Source organism: Chionomys nivalis, chromosome 18, assembly GCF_950005125.1.
Source record: "Chionomys nivalis chromosome 18, mChiNiv1.1, whole genome shotgun sequence".
Lineage (NCBI taxonomy): Eukaryota > Metazoa > Chordata > Mammalia > Rodentia > Cricetidae > Chionomys > Chionomys nivalis.
Window position 1 is genome coordinate 34,003,354 of NC_080103.1, and position 22,029 is coordinate 34,025,382.

The 22,029-nt window shown below is 36.2% G+C and overlaps 1 protein-coding gene across 3 annotated transcripts in view; it reads right to left on the reverse strand.

The window, feature by feature from the left end:
- Positions 1 to 22,029, reverse strand: part of Fnbp1l (formin binding protein 1 like) — a 76,187-nt gene that overhangs the window by 15,786 nt on the left and 38,372 nt on the right. For 2 of the 3 annotated variants that reach the window (XM_057793096.1, XM_057793095.1), the window contains exons 3-10: positions 15,607 to 15,660; positions 14,182 to 14,329; positions 13,405 to 13,467; positions 8,609 to 8,713; positions 6,033 to 6,161; positions 3,188 to 3,334; positions 2,160 to 2,363; positions 740 to 898 (exon numbers count right to left, since the gene is read on the reverse strand). In XM_057793096.1, coding sequence (XP_057649079.1) covers positions 740 to 898; positions 2,160 to 2,363; positions 3,188 to 3,334; positions 6,033 to 6,161; positions 8,609 to 8,713; positions 13,405 to 13,467; positions 14,182 to 14,329; positions 15,607 to 15,660 — 1,009 coding nt within the window. The remainder of the gene's footprint in view (positions 1 to 739; positions 899 to 2,159; positions 2,364 to 3,187; positions 3,335 to 6,032; positions 6,162 to 8,608; positions 8,714 to 13,404; positions 13,468 to 14,181; positions 14,330 to 15,606; positions 15,661 to 22,029) is intronic. The other variant, XM_057793097.1, reaches the window with a different exon arrangement.

Genomic DNA, 22,029 nt, shown 5'->3' on the forward strand with positions numbered 1-22,029 from the left:
ACTCCATATAAACATTACTAATAATACTTAAATATTTTAAAGGGTTTATAATTTAATAAATATTTCTATTAATTTTATATATAAAACACTTTGTATTTAATGTACTTATTATCTTTTTATTTATTTATTTGCTTTTAGAGATATCATTTCTCTGTACACCCAAGACTGCTCTAACTCCATATGTAAACAAGTCTGGCCTCAAATTCTACCCTCTTGCCTCAGTCTTCTAGGTGCTGGAATTACAAGGGTGTGTTCCACCACCACATTGACTTTTAGTTTTTGTTTATTATTGGGGTATTAGAAATTTTATGCACCTAAAAGTAGGGCAATTTAAATCACGCTTGACATTTTACTGTCAACAATACAAGACCATAGAATTGGTAGGTAAAGTCAGCATTAGTGATATTATAATTACAAGAGCAACTCCAGTGACAAATTACTGAAAGTCTTAAAAATGTAAATACATTACAAGACAATGGTGGACATATGATTTCACATAAACAAAAAAAGCTAAAATATGATCGTACCCAGCACCCTCTTTATAATACCATTTTTTATGGTTGAACATTTCAAATGTTATAAAGAGGAGTTGTTTTGTAGTTGAGGGCAGCTATACTTAATTCTGTGGGGACTATGTATTTACAGGAGAGAGCCTTATAATGAGGGTGGAGAGTATTGAAAAAGCCACACTACACACACAATTAGGCCATCATGCATTTCAACCCATTTTTAAACTTACCCCTCTTTTGAGGCTTCTGAAAGAAGGAATTCTGGGCTTCCCTGTTTTTATTTCATTCATACAATAATGCACGGGCTCAATGGAGAATGTGAGAAACTGGGACCCATTAGGAGTACTGGATGTGAATAAACTAGTAGGGGTTAAGGGTGGGGACTGTGGCTAATATGGAAATAAAGAAAGGAATCAATAAGCCAAATGTGAATAGCTTTTTCCTAAATGAAAATTCTATTTCTGGCAACATATTTTTCACAAAATACACTTCAAATAAAGTTTTCTAAGAAAATAGAGAATAAACATAATTTTGCCAAAGCTATCTTTTAAAAGTCAGTTACTTTTACACAATATGACTTCATGTTTTTTAAACAAGCTAATAGATTAAAAATATAGAGTAAACAAATTATGTAAAAACAATAAAACTTAGATAAAAAAATCTGGCTTCTAGCATATTAGCACCATAATGGATTCCTGTAAGGGTTATATTTAACTTGTAGTTGTCAAGAGATAAAGGCAGCAGCTATAGTTAAAATTATCACACAAAATACTTCTAAAACTAAAACTTCTAATTACCATAAACAGTCAAACAGCTTCCCATCATATCAAAGCTCTCCTCTCAGGCTGTCTCTTCTTAAGTGTTGATATCTGTAACTTCTAAGCTGCTCTAGCTACGCTGCTTTGGCCAAAGCAGGTTTCACTGTTCATCTTCTTGACTGGACAGCAAGCATTACTAAAAGCATAGGTAAAGCCCGAGTTACCTGTAGCTGTGTTTTAAAGATAACTTACAAAAAGGAAATTTGAGATAAATTGTATATACCTTCATATGCCAAGATCAAAGCAATGAATTAAATTAAGTGTACTTTAAGAAGTACAGCATATCGGACTGGAGGACCACAGAGAGAGGAAGCACTCATCTACTCCATTTGCTCATGTGTTGAGCTATGTTTAGTTTCCTGAAATTAACAGCACATCAAGAAGCTAACACTAAGATTCTCTTAGCAACTAGAGGTTCCTAAAAGCTGAAGCTAATCAAGCTCTTCTCATTAAAAATCATACATGGATAATAAAAATTATAGTAGTATGAGCTATAACATCTAACTTGATATATCAGTGAGTTTAATCATTCATTCCAATTAAGAATTTCCATTATTATAGTAAGTCGCGATAGTAAAACGTTGCCTTAGAATTCTGACAGAAACTCTATGCAAAGGCATTTCAAAAACATGTAATTCAAATAGATATTAAAACTTAGTTCTTCCACATTATTAATTGCTCAACATTAAGGTACAAGACTGTTTTCTAATTAGTAAAAGATTAATTGACTCATTCTGGCTGAATGAAAATTTATCTACCCAACGTTTTTTTAACACTTTAACTACTGCCTAAGTAAGAGTCTGATCAACACATGGGGATTCTGGGTTTTTACCTTTGGCTTCTTCCCAAAGAGCCACAGTTTGCCCTTGGCCTTCCCTACTGTGGACTTGGCATCCATCTTGCCACCCTCCTGTTTGGATGCACTGATAGTTCCATCAGAAATGGTTCTGTAAATGTGCTGACTGTAGTCTTCAAATGGAAAGTCTCCTGGAGGTTCAAAGCCAGACTTGAAGGAGTCTACTACCATTTGAGAATCCTATAAACAAGAAACATTTTTAAACCATTTATCTGACCACAGTACATTAGCTTTCAAATCTTTTTTTTTAATGATGGCTTAAATAGTTCTACAGTAATCATCAAAGGTTTAAAGAAAACTAATCTCTCCCTATTGTAATAAGCATTCACTATATAAATAAACTAAAAAGCCCTTTCCTTTCTAAATTTAGGGATTCAGTTAGTTACAGGTAGGCTCATTAGTATTGACTGAATGATTTTCTATGAAGACTAAAGTATACAACACATATCTGACATTCCTCCAAAACTAGTTCTTTTTTCTGTCCATCCCCTTGGAATGTCAGTGTCTGCCTGCCCATGCTTCTTAGTGACTCAATTAGCTCCACTGAGAAATAAGCAAATCTAGACTAGGCTACACTGCTAAGTCCTCGAGAACAGGACTGTGCTGTCCTTGTCTCCTGATGCCCTCTTCCTCCTCCTCACGGTCACCATTCCATTTGCCTTTGTTTCTTGCTCAGCTCAAGCACTAACACCTGCATTGAAGGCAACTGACAGCTCTAGATTGATCTAACCACATCCTTCTGTTAACTTTCACTAGAACAACAGTACAATATAAACACAGTTCAAAGGTTATACTCTCGGATTAGAACTAAAAAACTGAAAGGGACAGGGCTGCAAAGTTTCTTTTAAAGAATCCGAATTTTAGAGTTCAACTCACCGTAGGAATAATTAAGAGCCAAGTATTCCCCAGGTTATTTCGTTCCTAAGGAAAGTCTGGGAAACCATTTCAACTTCAGCTGCAGAACTACCCCACACGCATTGATTCAGAGACAATAGAGTACTTACTCTTCTTTCATCAACTGATTTTGCTGCAAGAATCATCCCTTCCAAACACTTTGAGATGATAGGAATAACTTTACGTTCCGAGTCTGCAAATCCTCTGTAACATTCACTGAGTTTAATGGTCCTCCGTTCATCCATTTCTTGTAGTTGCTAATAATCCAGAATTCAAACAAGGAAGGGAAATTAATTTTCTAGTCTAAAGGAGAATAATTAATGACCTTCCCAGAAAGATTTCTTCCCTATACACTTTTATTTAAGATCTTTCAATTGTTCTATATAAACTTAATAATATTTGCAATCTGAGGCCTGTTAAATAACAGGAGAACAAAACAGGCTTTTAATACTGATATTCAAGATTGTCCAAAACATTTCTCAGCTGGCAAGCAGATAGATGCGTTACAGCTCTCCTACCTTTTCCTCATCAATGAGGGAACTTTTATGTTTTCAGGAAATGCTCTATTTGAAAACCAAATTTTAGCAATAATTTTTTTTAAAAGCAATAAGCCATAATACCCAAGTCTGAGAAGTACTCCTTAAACTGGTTTACAGTACTAGCTGGATGAAGTGTCCATGATGGTGGCACACAAACAGGCCCCAGACCTTACTATAACTGGCAGTTCAGAGTTGGGGACAAGGAGGAGAACAGAAAGTCACTCCACCAAGGCAGCACATGCCTAAAATCCTCCCAAGTCCAAACTCACAACAGGAAATATGCCGAGGCAGGGGAGTGAGTTCAGTAAGTCATCTCTGCACACTTGCTCTCTGATAGCACTGGTCTTTCTCCTCACCATCTCAAACTCTACCTCACATCATGTTTTTGCTTTTTCAAAGGTTTGGGGGTTTATTCTGAAACCTATGGGGATTGTTTGTTTATTTTTAAAGATTATAAAACAGCAAGACTGCTCTAAGCACGTTCCACAAAGGCCTCCAAACACAAAGGGTACTTCACTTCTAAGCTAAAGTTGCTGCAGAATGTGAAAACGTGGCTAGTTAATCCTACCACAGTGAGGAGTCACAGGTCTGCTGCTCTGGGTTCAACGACCAGAATCTGCTACCCACTGGGTGACACTCCCCAGAATCTCTGCCCTCATTCAGCACTGTTTTCCTAACTCCCTTTCTTCTAATTTCTCTTCTTTCTAGAAAAAACAGCATGAAAATTCTAGATTCACTATTTGCTACAGCTATGATTAAGGGTTGGCACATGGAGCCAATAAACAAGCCTTATAACTACGCCCTAGCAGACCAGCAAGGCAGAGAGACAGAAAAGTCAGGCCAGCAAAAATGTTAGAAGACTTACTGCTGCCATCCGCACTAATGCCAATGATTCTAGGGTGGTGCCAAAAAAGTTAAATCCCAATTCTAGGTGAACACATTACAACATCCAACCTCAGTTAATTCCCTTTACACAGTGAAAGCACTTCTACTGAACTATATTTCAAAAACTGTCATTAGCTTTGTGAGTTACATGTAACATTAATAATAAATACACAGAAAAGTCTGTGGCTTAAAAATAAGGATATCTCCTTATCGCCTATCTTAGCAACTAGTGAATTTAGAAATATTCTGATTTCTAATAATTAAAAATGTAATTAATAGATAGTAATCTATAATAATCAAACTTGTAGTTATGTTACTTAGGTTTATTAGATGTATAGATATATCACAAATGGATAGCTATTATTCAAACCTTTCAAAGTCTATAGAATATGACATTTAAGATGTTTTAAGAACTTAGGAAATTTCATGACAATGAGACACATCGGATCCTGGCAGCACCAATCTACTTCAAGAGGAAGATGGGGATCGAAGAGGCTCCTTATGGAAACTGCTCTTGCCTGTACTGCTTGATGTTATGCTGTATGAACTGGACATGCAGGACCCACAAAAAAAAAAAAAAAAAATGACTGCTTAAATTGCCTAAAGAAGGTGAGACGATACTTTGGGATTCCTGCTTCATGAAAGAGTCTGCAAGACATTCTGTAGGATACAGAGGAAAGTGACTAACAAACTGCCAATAGAGGCAAAACAGTCTTTCAAATTTCCTGCTTTATGGAAAAGTCTGCCAGATACTATGGGTCTGTAGGCTGAAGACTGAATGCTCCAATGTCATAGAAGAACTTTGGATGACTGTCCAGGTCTGTCAATTCTAGAGTTTTGGAAGTTGCTTACAACTACCTGTTTACTTCGGTAATATTACATCGTCTGGGTCTTTGATGGAATTGAAGAATAGATAGTAATAATTATAATTTTCCTTAACTATGATAAAAGATAAAATAGATATAAATATTGTAACTGTAATTCTTGATACCTGTTTTGTTATATGTAATTTTACTATGTTCAAGTTAAAACCCTCCTTTTTATTTGAACAGAAAAGGGGAAATGGTGTGGGAGGTCCTTCTGCCTATGTGTTGCTTTTATTGGTAAATGAATAAAGCTGTTTCAGCCAATAGCTTAGCAGAATAGGGCAAGACAGGAATATCAAGCAGATAGATGTAGAGAGAGAGGAGGCAAAGTCAATGAGAAGCCACGTAGCTGCAGCAGGAGACAGATGGAACCTTACCAGTAGGCTACAACCACATGGCAATACACAAATTAACAGAAATGGGTTTAAGATTTAAGAGCTAGCTAATAAGAAGCGTGAGTTAATAGGCCAAGCAATGTTGTAATAATACAGTTTCTGTGTGATTATTTCGGGTCTGGGCATCCAAGAAACAAACGAGTGGTCTCTGCCTACAACAGTGGTGCATGCCTTCAATCCCAGCCCTGGACAGGAAGGGGCAGGACAGCCAGGGAGGATGCACAGTGAAACCCTGTCTCAAAAATACTCTTTGAACTCAACTAAACTTACCTTGTAAATCTGAGGAATCACCACATAAAAATGCTTGTGCTGTTCTCCATTAAAGTTTTGCAGCTGTGCAGCATACTCGTTCTTATTCTCATCAGCCATATGCGTACGAAGGTTCAACTGCTGTTTGGCCTACAGGCAAAATTGGTCCAAATGATTACCAAGAACAAATTAATTTTCCTGAAAATTATACCAAAGCTAGATTTTTGTCAATAGATAAGCCAACAGCTAAAGAAAATGCTTTCAGATCTTATATGGTTTTCTTATCACAATAATCCCTCTGTGTCTATTATAGTTGTACTCCTCTTTGCAGTAACTGAAAAAGTCTCTAAACACAATTCACACAGAAAATAACGAATGACATGATGCCTTGAAATATAACATGTATAAACAGAAGAGGAGGAAAACAAATACCTCCAGGAATACTTCTGACTATTAAAAAGGTAGTGAAATATTTCTTTACTCCATTAGAATATGAAACTACATAACAAATATAACGATTAAAATGTGTTTGAATAATGTAAAATTCTGTTGCCATCTCTATAAATCCATAGGTACTTATTTTAAATAGTTCTGCATTCAATTTTTTTTGTAGAAAATCAGAGAAAATTATATTCACTAACAAGAATATAAACAAAACTGTTAGTTCTAATGCACTGAGTATGAGCAAAAAATTTTCATAACTGGTCTAAAAAAAAAGGAAACAAAGTAAGAACTGGCTGCCCAGATGCAGCACGGCACACCAGTAGTCTCATGTACATACAAGGCTGAGAAGAGAGGATCATCAGAGTTCCATAGCAACCCGGGCACAACACAACAAGAAGAGGGGAAGAGAAAAGAGGGGGAGGATGGGAAGGTGTGTGTGTGTGTCCACTTTACATTGTTCCAAGGAACAAAACATTTAACAGGCTATATATTACAAAGCACACTGGGGCTATACGTCACTATTTTTTTCTTTCTTTTTTGCTAAGTATTGAAATTAAGGGCCTTACCCTTATTAGATGAGTGCATTGATCCTCAAACCCCAGCCCTATCCCTGACTCTTCTGAATCTAATTTCTACAGATGCAGTTATTTACCTAACGTTAGTTCATAACTAACTCAGAAATAAACTGACTACGGAAACAAGGTAACCAAGATCTTATATAAGCCCATAAAACCCTATTTAACCTATGGCATATTATTAATATCACACCACGAGCAAAGTTCTGAGAAAGTTAGGCCAAGTTAACTAGCACATAGATGCTTAGCTACTGTGCAAAGCTGAACTCTGCAGACAGAATGAAGGTGTTAAATGAAGAGTCCATCAAACAAGGAACTTTACATTCCCAGGACATAAATTTCAATAACCATTATTTGATGATGAATCAAAGGAGTGTTTAAAGAGTGGGTGTTAACCTTCAAGAAGCCTCCCACGTGCAAAATAGTGGCTTTGGTAGTTACTGTTATTCACAGTACTGTCAAGTAACACACTGATCAATTATAGGTACAGCATAATGTTGTGAAGGAAATTATACCAGACGATCAAAATTAGGACATAAAAAATTTAATAGGATCAAAGCTAATCATGAACAAAGATGTCCATACAAATTTAAAATACAGCATAAGTTATGAGAGACACATCCTCATATCAACTTACAAATGAAAAGACAAGGATTCCAGATAATCATTAACTCTATGGGAGTCAGTTCAAACAATGTGACACTCACGTCATATAAACAAGAACTTAGTGCTCAGACAAGAGAGGCAATCAAAATCAGAACTGATCTGACCAAACAGTAATATATTCAGAAAATGACCTAAGTGGGACATTGAAAACTTAAAGGGAAGTCAAAGAAAGTAACATGATAAAGGTAATTCAAGCTATTTCCTATATGGAATAGTAGAAGAAATCTGTTTATCTAGAAATAGAGAATATCTAATAAGCTAAAATATATACAAAACTATTATGAAAAATGTATTTGACTTTTTCAATATAATTCAAAACTGTGAAACACAGATGCATAAAGCCTGTATAAGGAAAATTAAAGCTGGAATGGAGGGGGGACAACCAACTGAGCTCTAGCAAATGACAAAGAAGAAATACTGTTACAAGGCCAATGCTACCAGCAACGCATGCTACAGAACAGCCAGCTCAGAATCAGACGTTCAATAAATGACTAGGTAACATGACGTTCAATAAATGACTAGGTAACATGGTGACAACTCAAGGCCTAGCTTCTGCAAAGCTGCTGAGGAGTCCTGTTCAATCACACCCAATATGCATACTTGATAGATTTGTCTTGGTCTTTCTATCTAATTTTGGAGTAGGGAAGAAACAATCTTAGTAGCTACTGTTTCTCCTGAGCACTCTGAAAGCAGCTAAGATATTTTATTATCAAGTTTTCTTCTCAGATCAATATATGCCATTTTCAAGTAAGCAAAATTTGCGTATTTTATATTTAGACAGAACACTGATAGAAAAGTTGTGCCTTCTTTTCATGTGTGCAGTATCTGCACCTCAAAGCAGGATTGCTGACTGCATGCAGTGAATACATACCAGTAAGTAATCTAGTTTTAAAAGCAGTTTGGACATCTTACCTTTTCAACATCTGCCTTGGTTGCATTAGTATCATTATCCAATCTTTCATAACTCTGTTGTGCTTTCTCTGCTTCTCTACATTCTCTTTCAAATTTCTTTTTACTCTGTAAAGAAAATGGAAATAACTTATCTCCTTTGAATAGTAGCTTAAATGTTACCAGTGTGTGCTAAGTAAAAATGAACTGAACACTGTAAGTAAAATTGTTCTAAGTTGGAAAATTAACTCTATTATTATAACTAATTTATATTGGTTATGGTATTTATGTGTCTTAAATTATCAGATATTGATTTTTGACAAGAAAAACCCAGGCATGATTAATACTCAGTGTATACCTAATTCTCTGTCCAAAAAAGGGGGAAATTTTTATTATAAACAAATCTTCATTGGTTAGTTTTGGTGTTTGCTTCCATGTTTTTCTAGTAGGACCCCAACACAATTAAGATGCAGAACTATCCCTTCAAAAGGGTTTTATGTTGCTTCTATTATTATGTGACAGGAGTATTATCAGCACAGATTCAAACTTACTTGTTTTTGTGTTGGATTTTTCCTTTAATAAACAACAGCAGGGTTTTACTATGTAGTTCAAGCTGGCCTAGATTTCACTTGTGTAGTTCAACTTGTCCTTGAGCATTTAATACTCCTGCCTCAGACTTCAGGGTGCTAGGATGCCTAGCTAGGTGCCACCATACCCAACTTTAATTCAAACTACTATGATTTAAAAGTGCTGTTTATGAGTGTTCAGCAGTTGAGCACTTGCAGCTCTTGTAGAGGAGGCTGACCTACAATCATCAGTAACTCCAGTTCCAGGGAGCTGACACCCTTTTCTGGCATGAAACACACACATGGTGTACATAAATACATGCAGGAAAACATTCAAGATACATAAAATAATGAAAAACTTAAAAGCTATTTATGACAAAGCAAGATACTTAAATGTGCACACACAAGTTTGATTTTTTTATTTTCAATAATACTTATTGCTAATTCAACCTGAGTTTCCCCATACTGTTTAAATCTCTTCACAGTAAATTCTAACATTAGGAATTCTATCAATTGTTTTCTCTGTTCAGTTTCTCCTTTGGGTTTCTAATCTGCTTGCGTCTGAACTCATACCAGCTATCCCAATGCATAGCTGTTCTCTTGCGGTTTCCCTTTGCTATAATCCCAAGGACACCTTGCACCTCTAATCTGGATCCATTAAGCTATCATTCTGCTGGATCACATTTAGCAGCAGCTTTCTAGAATGTATGTAAAATACCATTATAAATGTCTGTATTGTTACCACCCCATCCCATTACCATTCTGAAGCTTTCTGAACCCACGCTACTGTGACGGCCTTTCCCACTACTTTTAACTAACAGAGTTTGGCTGAGTATAGTTGGAAACAATTTCTTTCAGAAATTTAAAAGCACTACTTTATTATTTTCGGTAGGGTTTTGTTTTGTTTGTTTGTTTTTATCAAGACAGGGTTTCTCTGTATAGTATCTTTGGCTGTCCTGGAACTCACTTTGTAGACCAAGCTAGCCTCAAACTCACAGAGAACCTGCTTCTGTCTTCCGACAGCTGAGATATAAGGCTTGTGCCACCACTGCTGGCTGCTTTTCTGGTTTCTATATACACAGACCAGGATATGCCCAATCCTGTTTGTATTCAGATTATTTTAAAAGACATGCTTATTTTATTTATTGCAGCATTTTGTTGCTGTGACTAAATGTGTTTCTCAGGAAATTCATGTCTTTGAATTTTTTCTTCCTGGATTTACTTATGACCATCTTTCTTTTATATCTGGCATGGTTATTATTTTGAAAAAAAACTGATAAATAAAATCTTCTAATTTTATTATGTTGCTTCATAGTTTTAACCTTTGTTCCTTTGCTTTACTTCAATGTTATTTTTCTAGTGAATTTTCTTTTCTCCTTCTATGAACTTCTTTTGTTCCTTATACCCACTGTTTTAACTAGTAACCATTTTTTTAGTAACTGTCCTTATTTTCAAAGATATAGTATTTCCTCTGTTCCACAGAGAAAATTACCACCAGTTTTGAGTTTTTAAGCTTTTTACCTTTCATAGTTGCTGTTTCTTTTTCTACCTCTTTTTTCTTTTGGTTTTTCGAGACATGGTTTCTCTTTGCAGCCCTGGCTGTCCTGTAACTCATTCTGTAGACCAGGCTGGCCTCAACCTCAAAAAGATCCGCCTGCCTCTGCCTCCCGAGTGCTGGGATTAAAGGTGTGCACCACCATGCCCAGCACTGCTGTTTCTTCTAAGTTGCTTTTTTCCTATATATTAGTGTGTTCTCTGTCTGGGGAATCTTTAGCTGTATGCTCTTATTTTAAATGCCCATTAAAAATTCTATAGGTGGGGTTGGTTGAGCCTGGTCTTTCCCTCTAGAATGAAACAGCCAGATAGTTTCCTTGGAAAAACCCTGTGATTCCCCTCCACCCCCATCCCACCTCTCAATTGTCAAAATTCCTAGAGAAAGCCTCTTCTAAGCCCTTGCCTGGAAAATGCCTTGCTATCAGTGTTCTGAGAATTACCCCAAAAAAGAAAGCAGAAGATTTGAATATTTTTATCTACCCAATCCCATTGTGGAGCCAGTAGCTATGGGTTAATAAATCTGATACAAATTGAGGTTACTTACAAATAAGTATTTTATATTAGGTATCTTATTTGTGGAAAAACATTTACTTTTCCTGTAATAGTCAAGTACAAAAAAAAGAATACAAATGAATTAAAAATAATCCTTTCCCAGTGTGAAAACCATGTCTAGTCCCTATTCTTCCTCAGAAGAACCTGCCTCTCAATACAGAGGCTGTAAAGAGCTGTGGCGTGCTGTCCTACTCTCTTCACAGGCTCAAAGGTACCTAGGGGGAATCTGCTGGGGTTTTCTGGAAGTTTTATGTTCTTGATAAAAAAGGACAGTGAGAAAAGAAATGTTCCTTTTTTCCTGCCTCTGGGTGCCACTTAAACGAGAACAGGGCACAAAGCTGTAGAGTAAGAACCAGACAGTCCGTGCGGCAAAGCAAGCGCAGACGACATGCAGCCCTGTGACTACACTGCACTACTGACCCCGGAGCTGTCACCTGTAGCCTCCTGACTGATGGGCTCAGCACCTGCATCCCTTCAGATCCCTTTCACAGCCTAGTTTACTATGCCTTCAATTTAAAAGCCATTGTTCATCCTGAGAGTAATAACTATCTTCCAAATTTTTCTTCAATTTTCTCTTTATTTCCCCCAGTTCTTTTATAGCTCCTTTCAATTTTACCAAACATATTAGAAATTTTGTAATCTTGTTTTGACTAAAAAAACCAAAAAGACAAAAAATTAGGAAATAGGATCCTATACTTATTTCTACACACTAAACATAAATTATATCTGTCAGTCTCTTTCACTGACTGCAGGTCCCACCAAAGAAAAAAATCAGGTCATTTTTACTTTTGAACATATCAAGACAAGTACAAGTAAAAGGTTGACTAGGGTTGAATTTACTTCTCATAATATTATTAATGACTTAAAAATACATACATTTGAAATACCTTATTTTTGTAATGGTTCTTTCTTAAGACTTTTGCAACTTTTTATTAACTGCCAATTGTTCTAAAGGCAAGTCAGCAAACTATCAGCAGAGTTATGTCAACAGTGATTTCTAGAGGAACCAGTATCTCCTTCGTACAGGAGTATGTTATTCCGTGCAAATGAAAATACAGACACACTCACACTAATTAGATGGCAGAAACTAAGGATGCCACTGACAGTAATTTAAAATTTAATAAATAAAAATCCTCCCTTAAAGTCTTGGTGAAACCAATTACAAAGAAAACGAAAACAGACTATTAATGTACCTATGAACTCTAAATCAGCACTGGAGATTAAAAACATTGACAGTTAAATATAGTTAACTAAAATTAGTTTTAAAAATTAAATATTCAAAACCTAGGTTTTGAATATGCATTTTAACAGGAAAATATAAAAAAATATGGCAAATATATGCATGAGCTTTCCAAATGCCAAAGATCTGCACAGCATGAAGAGAAAGCAGTGTACCCTGTACACCCTTGTAAACTTTTAGCCACAAAGTTCTTATTCCTAAGGAATACAGTATCTACCATAAAAATGCTAACAAAGAGACAATCATTGGCAACCTGAATGTTTAAAGACTGCTTTATACTACAAAGTCTTTCAATCCAGCATTTCCAGTAAAGAAGACTAGAGGCAATATTGACATTTTGTTTATGTTTAGCAAATATTTAAGAAAATACACATTATCAAGGACCTTAGGGGAATTTTAAATAGACAGTATGTTTTCTAACTCTGTCCAATCAAGTTCTTTTTCTAGTTAGATGCTTACAGAATTGTAGGACTACTGAGCTGGAAGAAACACTTCCTGAAGGAAACCCTTGCTTTTACCATTCATATGCTAAAAAGGAGGTCAAGAGAAATATAGTGCTAAAAAGGTTCAAGAACCACAATCTTGGTTCTCTCCATTTGGAGGCAAATGGTCTCCCAGGAAATCTGTTTCCCACTACTCCAAATCCCTCTCCATATTGGATAAGTTTCTCTACTGTACACCATGATATGAAGACTAGAGAATTCGTCTAAGTATTTACATAGGGAAAAAGGAAAAGGAAATGAGCTCATCTCCTTCATTTATATTTCTTGTTTATTATACAACAAAACAAATGGCAGATTATGAACAATACACTAGAAATATTAGACTCAGAGGTAAAGTATAACTGGGTTTAGGAGAAAGTCAGTCTTTACGTTTTCTGATTAACCATGAAAAACACTGTGACTCACATTATCCATCTGTTTCCAACACATGTCAAGGTACTGTTGAGCTTTTCGTCCTTCTTGGAGATGCTGAAGATTAAAACCGCCAACAAACAAAAATAATTACACCAGTAAGTAAAAGGCCCTTCACTTTATTCTTTTTCAAGGTGATACAATACATACATGTATATTATGCATCTTTAACTAGAGTTAGAAAGAGAATAAAACAAACTTCTTTAAACTACATCTTATAGATTACAGGCATATTTAAGAAAATAATGATCGTCTTCAATAGGGGTTTTCTATAAAACATCAGATAACAAGTAATATATCTTTTAGTTCCACAAGCCAAATGATATTCTGTCTAGACAATACAAAACACCCATAGAAAATATCAAATACAATTAATGCAAATTAAACTTTATGGACACTGAAATCCAAATTTCATAAAATTACATGACAAATATTTAGTTTCTAATTCTTTCTTCAGTCACCTACATATGTAAAGTATCCTAGCTTGTGGGACCTAGGAAACAAATATAAGTGATGTGCTGTATTTGGTCTGTGGGCTGTATGTTGCCAAATCCTGATCAAACAGATCATAAACTGGTAAGTGTATCTCACAGTTTTTCTCTTTTACTGAAAAATATTTCACAGTATATTCTGAACTCCCAACTTATAAGTAAAAGAAATTTAGTAATATAGAAAACAAGTTTTATTGAATATATATTTCTAAAAAGAAAAATATTTGTCTGAAACTATTTTATAAGACTGTTATAATTATATAAAAATTACAAAGATTACCATTTTTCTTTCAGTTTTCAGATCATGGGCATATCTCATTAATTCACCATACACTCTGTGTGCCATTTCTTCTGCAACCACCTCTCGCTGTCCTGCATAGTCGTTTAACTCGTTAAGGATGTTAAAAAAGGCAATACATGAAGTAAACCTGAAAAAACACATTTAAAATAGTAAGATTTATTTTTGCTTCCATTACAATTTTTTGGTGAGGGATTTTTGGTGTCTAAAGCAAGTTTTAATAACACTCAACCTAAATTCCAGTTACTGGTTCTACATTAACTACATATGGAAAGAATCCTGTATTAAGCTTAAGTTGTACACGTTTAAGTATCTTTAAGTAGCCTTTAATTTATAAAGGGATATTTGGGGATCAAAATATAATAAGAATACTACCTGCAGGCTCTTTTGACATAGTGGAACCTCTTAAGTTGTCAACTGACTGGCCTGAGCTTGGGAATCACTTGGGTGGATTCCTAGGCTTGGCAGCTGAACCTGTTGCAGAGATGATGTGCTTGTTCTCGAGGACAGAACCTGCCAATCACACCACTCAAATGCATCTTGATGGCTGATCTACAGAACAACTTTGCTATCAGCTCTGGATACAGCTGCCTGTATGCCTGCCCACATCCTGAATGAAGGTGTACCATTATGATTGGCACCAAAGCGGGATAAAGGGGGCAAAAATAAGGGTAAAAATGTGTGTGAGGGGAAGGAGAGAAACAAAGAAAATTACTGTGTTAAAAAAATGTATATATCTACTTGGAACACACCAAGGAATATTCTCTTAAACTGACAGATCAGACAGGGATCCCTTAAGAATGCTAAGAACCAATACATATACAAAAGCTGTTGAGCCTAACCTCATTTAGTTTCTGTAGTTTTTGCATAGTCAAGTTTAATATTTCCCAAACACCCAAAATAAATGTATAACTTTTTATTCAGGATTTAAAAATTATCTCCCATATTTCGCCACTTTCCATAATCCTTTTAAAGCAACCAGCCAAGCAGTTTTCACTACCTGCAAGGCAATACTCTTAGAAAGCTAATGGCAACTACACAATAAACGCCACAATGAAGTATGGGAAAATACTCCTTTCTTCTAGACACCAAACAACTCAAGTAAAATCCTGGTCTAAATCTTACTTGGAAATTCTCCTTTTAATTATTCTAAAAAACATAAAAAACAAGAAACAAAAGACAACCCAAAACCAAAAAAAAAAAAAAAAAAAAAATTAACAAAAACACTACTAAGTTCATTAAAGCACCCATCCTCAAAAGATAAAAAGCAGTCCATGTGATGTTTTTATTAAAGCAAATTTAAAGAAAAACTTCCATGAGCCGATCACAGTATATTTTACCAAGTAATAAAGTGTATATATGTTCTGAATATTTTTTAACATGCAGTAACTAACAGCTTAGATTTACCTTGGCTCTTCATCTTTGGATGAGCGTTTGGGACAGTACTTCTTAACCAAATTTCTACAGGAAGAAAAGTTGTAATTTTATAAACAACACTTTTGAAATAAAAATATTCTATGGTTCCCAATTTCATAAAATACTATTGTATATAAAAACACTGAGAACAGCAACATGATCTTCAGCAAACATTAACATAACATGGTCATTACTTACATTTTGTTCTTAGAATATTAACACTACACCTGTTTATGGTGTTGTATTTAATTAGAGTATGCTATTAACTAAGAGGAACAATACAAAAATAATATTCAATATACGAGTTATAGAATGAAGATACATTCCAGGGGAATACCATCCCGCTTTTGTTTAACAAATCATACAATTTTAATATTAACTAAGGCCAATATATAAACAGACGCTAAGGGGATGAAAGAACAGTTGGACACCATTCTCTATCTTGCTACTCTTCTATGAAAATCATCGTGTGACTCCACCCCCCCATCCTCCCCACCACGCCACCCCGCCTCTGCCACCAAGGTGCAGGGAAGCCTTCATGCAAAAGAAGTGCTTAACCAAAAACCACACCCCTATCCTTTTCTTTAGACAAATGATTACATTCTGACTTGTGATTGTATGTACCTACATCCATGTCTATCCATAACATTCTTATATTAGAATGCTATCTTATTTCAAACTTAAGAAATAAGAGATGCTAGTGCAGGGACTTTGGAGCAAGATGGGGTTATGTGGACTTGAATCCTGACATTTTTGCGTGATGCTTATATGACCTGGAACAATTTGTTATCAATTTCTTTGTTCCTTAGATTCCTATATGGTGTTACCAGTACCTACTCCACAGATTTCTGAGAAGTAACTGAGATAAAACATTGCCCATAGTGTTTATAATATAAAGGTTTGCTCTACAATACATGGACCACTGAAGGTCCGCTGGGGGTGGGGGTGGGGCAAAGAATGGACATGTATACACATAGGTGCACATGTACCACAGCACACCTGTGGAAATCAGAGAACAAGCAGGTGTTTCTCCTCTCCTTTCACCTTGTTTGAGAGAGGGTTCTTGTTTAGCACTGCATGTACCAGGCTGGCTGGCTGGCTGGCTGGCGAGAACTTTTGGAAGTTTTCCTGTTTCCATTTCCCATCCTGCCCCTAGAGTGCTTATGCACAGGAAATGCCATGTCTAGTGTTATATGAGTTTTGGAAACTCAAACTCAGATTCTCATGCTGGCATAGCAAGCACTAAGCCATCTCTCCATCCCCAGACTCCGTGAAGAGTAATTAATTCTATGTATGTTTTATCAAAAATTAAAAAAACCAAGGCTCATATTTTAAAAAAAAATCTCCTTTTAGATATTACAAAATAGTTTAATTGTATTTTCCAAAAGTTAAGTACATAATGAACTAGAAACTAAAAAATAAGCAAACAACAAAACAAAAAACTAGTCCATCATCACAATTTAAGTATAAGCATATGATTATTTTCAGAAAAGGTAAATTAATACCACTTTCCCAGTTAGGTTTACTGATTCCACAAATAATTATATGCTACATACTAGCTGCTGTTTAAGCTACCAAGAGCATCGAAAATCAAAGTGTACCCATGTGCAAGATATATTCTCTTCAAAGAAGACAGGTATATACCAGTAATTACAAAGTACAACATGGTAAGAGCTATGATAAAGATATAGAGAGGGTGCTAAGACAAAAAGAAAAGTTACCACATGTGATTTTTATCAAAATATGAATATTTAAGAAATTAAATATTTAAGAAATATTTAAGAAATACAGTAGTCATTTTAGTTTCATTTCTGTTGCTGTGACAAAATACCCTGAAAAAAATTACTTAGTGGAAAGGGTTTATTTTGTTACAATTCCAAGTTACAGTCTTTCATTGTGGGGAAATCAAGTCAGGAACCTGAAAAGCAGCTAGAAAGTCACAATCAAGAATAGAGACTGTGAATATGCACATACCTGCGCTCATCTCATCTCGATTATACAGTCTAGGACCCAAACTCAGGAAGTGCTGCCACCCACTATGGTTAGGACTTCTTGCCTAAATTAATGTAATCAAGACAACCTCTCACAGACATGCCCACAGGCCAACCAGATCTAAATAACCTCTCATTGAGACTCACTTCCCAAGTAATTCTAGATTGTGTCAAGTTGACAAGTGAAGTTAACCATCACCATATTTTTTTACACACACATACACACACACACAATTTCTAAGTAACTATACAGAAACACAGACAAACATTTTAACAGGTAAGATCACTGATGTAGACTTATGAAATACAGATATTTCTAAATAATATCACATGAAGAGACTAGGTGGCTTTTAAAAGGGCTTTCTGAAAAGAATAAAGGCTAAAATTTCCAATTTGCTGACTATACCAAAAGAGGTAAAAAGAAATTAGGAAGCTGAAAAGCCTTGGGAGAATTCTAACAGAGAAAGTGCAATGAGCAAGGAGCAGGAAGCAAGAAAAGAAATTCATGAAGAATTCTAAGTGGGCTCTACCTTGCTAGCCCACCAAAAATGAACCAGACAATGAGGAGCACTGAGGTAGAAAGGATAAATAAGGAACACATGGAAAACCTCCTAAGTCATATTAATAAATACTAACTACTCTTAACCAATGGTAAGTACCAGAAACGTAGCCCAAACTCACTGTAGTACCTTGATATGGGATTCCCATCTGTATGCTGTGAATGACTACCACTGGTTAATAAAGGAACTGCTTTGAGCCCATAGCAGAGCAGGGCAGAAAGAGCTAGGCAGGAAAACTAAATGGAAGGCTAGGAGAAAGAAGAGCGGATTCAGAGAGATACCATGTATCCCTGCTGGAGACAGACACCAAAACTTTAGCTGGTAAGCCACAGTCACGTGGCGATATACAGATTAATAAAAATGGGTTAAATTAATATGTAATAGAGCTAATGAGCCAAGCAGTGATTTAAATAATATGGTTTCTGTGTGATTATTTCGGGTCTAAGCTAGCTAGGCGGCCGGGAAGAACAAGCCACCTTCCTCCAACAGTACCTAATTTCACAATTCACCTAAATACCAGCAAAGATATTAAGTGCTACTCATCATTTCAGGTATCAGAATGGCAGGGAAAAAGAGTGATAACTATCAAACTAGTAATTGTGCAAAACATAGTCTTTCTGAAAGAGAACCCAAAAAGGGAAGCTATGAGGAAGAGATGATACAAACCTAGGAGTTAAGTAGAATAAGCAAATCCAGAGAGACAAAAATAGATTAGCAGTTGCCCAAACCAGGAAAAGGAGGAAATTACTGGGGACGGGAACAAAGTTTATTTTTGTGATGATAAAAATGTCCTAAAAGTATAGGGCTCTTGAGATGGCTAAATCCTGAAGTGCTTCTGTGAAGCATGAGGACCAGAGTTCCATCTCAAGCTATCACGTAGAAAGAGTTATGTGCACCAAGGCACACCCTCAATCTCACTGCTAGGGAGGTAGACACTATTAGATGGCTGAAGCAGCTTTCAGCAGACCTTACTAATTTAATTTACTACACGCTTCTATGTGTAACTAGATCAACAGGTAATTCAGTCACATGACCCATAATCCTTTCTTTGCTTAACCCAATCTAAACTGAGCTTCTAAACACTTGAAATGAATCTAACAGGTTAACTTCCAAAGTTATTACATAGCTGAAACATATGAGGATAGCACTAATCTGAAATCTAATTACTGAGGAAAGAGAACAGATAAGAAGTCAGGAAGACGACCTCAGATACTATACATAAGTCACAATGGACTCAATTCAAGCCAATTCTGCTACTGGAAAAACTGTAGCAAAGTCCATAGTGCTGGCATTTTCCAACAAATTAAAATGCCCATTGTAGCAAAATATAAGCTCTAGAAAAACACAGATCAACATTTTTTATGAACACTCATGTCTAGTGTGCTGGATAGTTTTATGTCAACTTGACAAAAGCTAGAGAGAGTCACTGGAGAGGACAGAGCCTCAATTAAGAAAATGACTCCAAACCCCTACAGCATTTTCTTAATTAATGATTATGGGGAGTAAAGGGGGAGGGCTCAGCCCACAGTGGGTGGGGCCACCCCGGCTGGTCCTGAGCAAGCAGGCTATGTGGAGCAAGCAACCCTCTATGGCCTCTGCACCAGCTCCTGCCTCCAGGTCCTGACTTCCGTCCATGATGAACAGTGATGTGGAAGTGTTAAGCCCAAAAAACCCTTTTGTCCCCAAGCTGCTTTGGTTCATGGTGTTTCATCACAGCAGTAGTAACCCTAACTGAGACATCTAGTGAGAGGAACTGGAAAAGAAAACTCAGAATGATCATACACTGTTTTTACAAGTCAAGAACCTATTAAATAAAGCATTCAAAATATTCAAACTATTTCTAAACTAAAACAAATTTTGAGCAAATCTCAAGAAATCTGTTCTTATATTTCAGAATGTTCACCTCTCACAGGCCAACAGATTCTCAAGTTGTCAATTCGTATTAGGCCATGTTTTCATAAGGTAGGGCATTTTCAGAGTTAATGGAAACAACCTACTATATATACATTACAGAAATTATAATATGTGATATAGAGTGGTACTTTACCTATGTGGGTCCATGTGTATTTTATCTATGTCTTCTTTTCTGGTCCAATTTAGTGTTCTATAGCCTCTTGGACCTTGATAGACAACTCTTGCATTAGACTGGGGATGTTTTCTTCTATGAGTTTGTTGAAAATATTTTCTACGCCTTTGACCTGGATCTCTCTCCAGCTATTATTCCTAGGTTTGGTTTTTTTATATAGTGTTTCAGAGTTCCAGTGTGTTCCTTTTTGGGGTTTTCCTGAATTTGACATTTTCTCTGACCAAGCACTCAAATTTCTCTACCTTCTTTCAAGACCTGATATTTTTTTCTTCTTCTTCACCCATTTTAACATAAAGTTGAGTTCCTTTCCAGCTTCTCTCACTAGACATGAGCGAGCACTCTTTATAAGATGCTGTGTATTTTTTCAGAATTTACATTTTGCTAAAACAGAAATTTTAAGGTGGTAGAAAAATGTTAACATGATGGACTTTCCTCTGAATTTTTTTTCCAATTCATGAATTTTTCATTTTAAGATCTCTTTTTGGCTTTCATCCCAAGATTCTATCTCTTCACCGTTCTGTTTTTATATCTTGAATTATTTCCATTATTTCATTCAATTGTGTTTAAGGGGCTAGCATTCCAGCATTTTATATTCTCTTTAGAATTCTTTGATAATGTTTATTATTGCTACCCGAAGTCATTGTCGTATACATCATCTAAGCCACTTTTCTTAGGGAACATTACTGTGGAGTACTAATTGTTGGAGACTAGCTTTGGTGACTTCTGTTTGTATGTCTGCAATGGGACCTATTGGCGTTGAGGTTGTTGGTACTGTCTCTTGGAAAAAAGGCTTCTCTCTCTTTTGTTGACTGGATGTTTAAAACTCTTTTTCCTGTTACTCCAATTTGTCAAGTAGTTCACCAGCTGTACGGGGTTTAGAATCATATCTCTGGGCAATTCAGTGTTGATATTCAAATAGGGTTTCAGGAGTTCTGGTCCAGATCTATCTATGTAAAGTTTCTGAACCCAGCAATAGAGCTGTAGAGCTAAGATCCTCATTGTCAATCTTCAGAGGTATTGGGGAAGTGTTTATGACTCTTCCACAGGAAGAGGACTACGGTAGAATTGGTGCTATGAGTTGGGATCCCTAAAGGGGTTGTTTTGAGAAGGGACACTGGAAGGAAGGGTGACACATGTTCCCTAGGCAGGATGCAGGGGTGGGTTGAGTGCTGGTGTGGATTAGTGACCCTCTCTGGGGAAAGGAGATCCTTGCAAAGAGAATCCGTGTAGTTGGCATAGAAAGTCTGGTGTCTGCCCAGAGAAGGGATCAGGTATACAAATTGAGAATTGGTGGTATCTTAAATTACTCAGGTACTTCTGTGATAAAGCACCATAACCAAGGCAACTTATAAATGAAACATTCAATTTGGAGCTTAGAGTTTCAGAGGATTAAAGTTCAAGAGACAGATCAAGCATGGCAGCAGGGAGAGCTGAATAAGAGTTTATATCTTGATCTGCAAATAGGAAAAAGAGAAAGACTGGGAATAGCGTGGGTTTTTTGAAATCTCAAAGGCAGAGGTTCCCAGTGACATACTTCTTCCAACAGAGCCACACTTCCTCATCCTTCCCAAACAGTTCCACTAAGTAGGGACCAAATATTTATACATGAGACCATGAGCCATTCTCATTCAAACTCCCACAGGTGCAATTAAAGAGAAGTCTGGCTTTCCTGCTAGGAATGAGGACAAGCATGCTTGGCAGGGGAGGAAGGGCCATCAGCTCTAGTTGAGACTCCTTACATGAAGACGCGTGCAGAAGGGGCACAGAAAGGCAGACC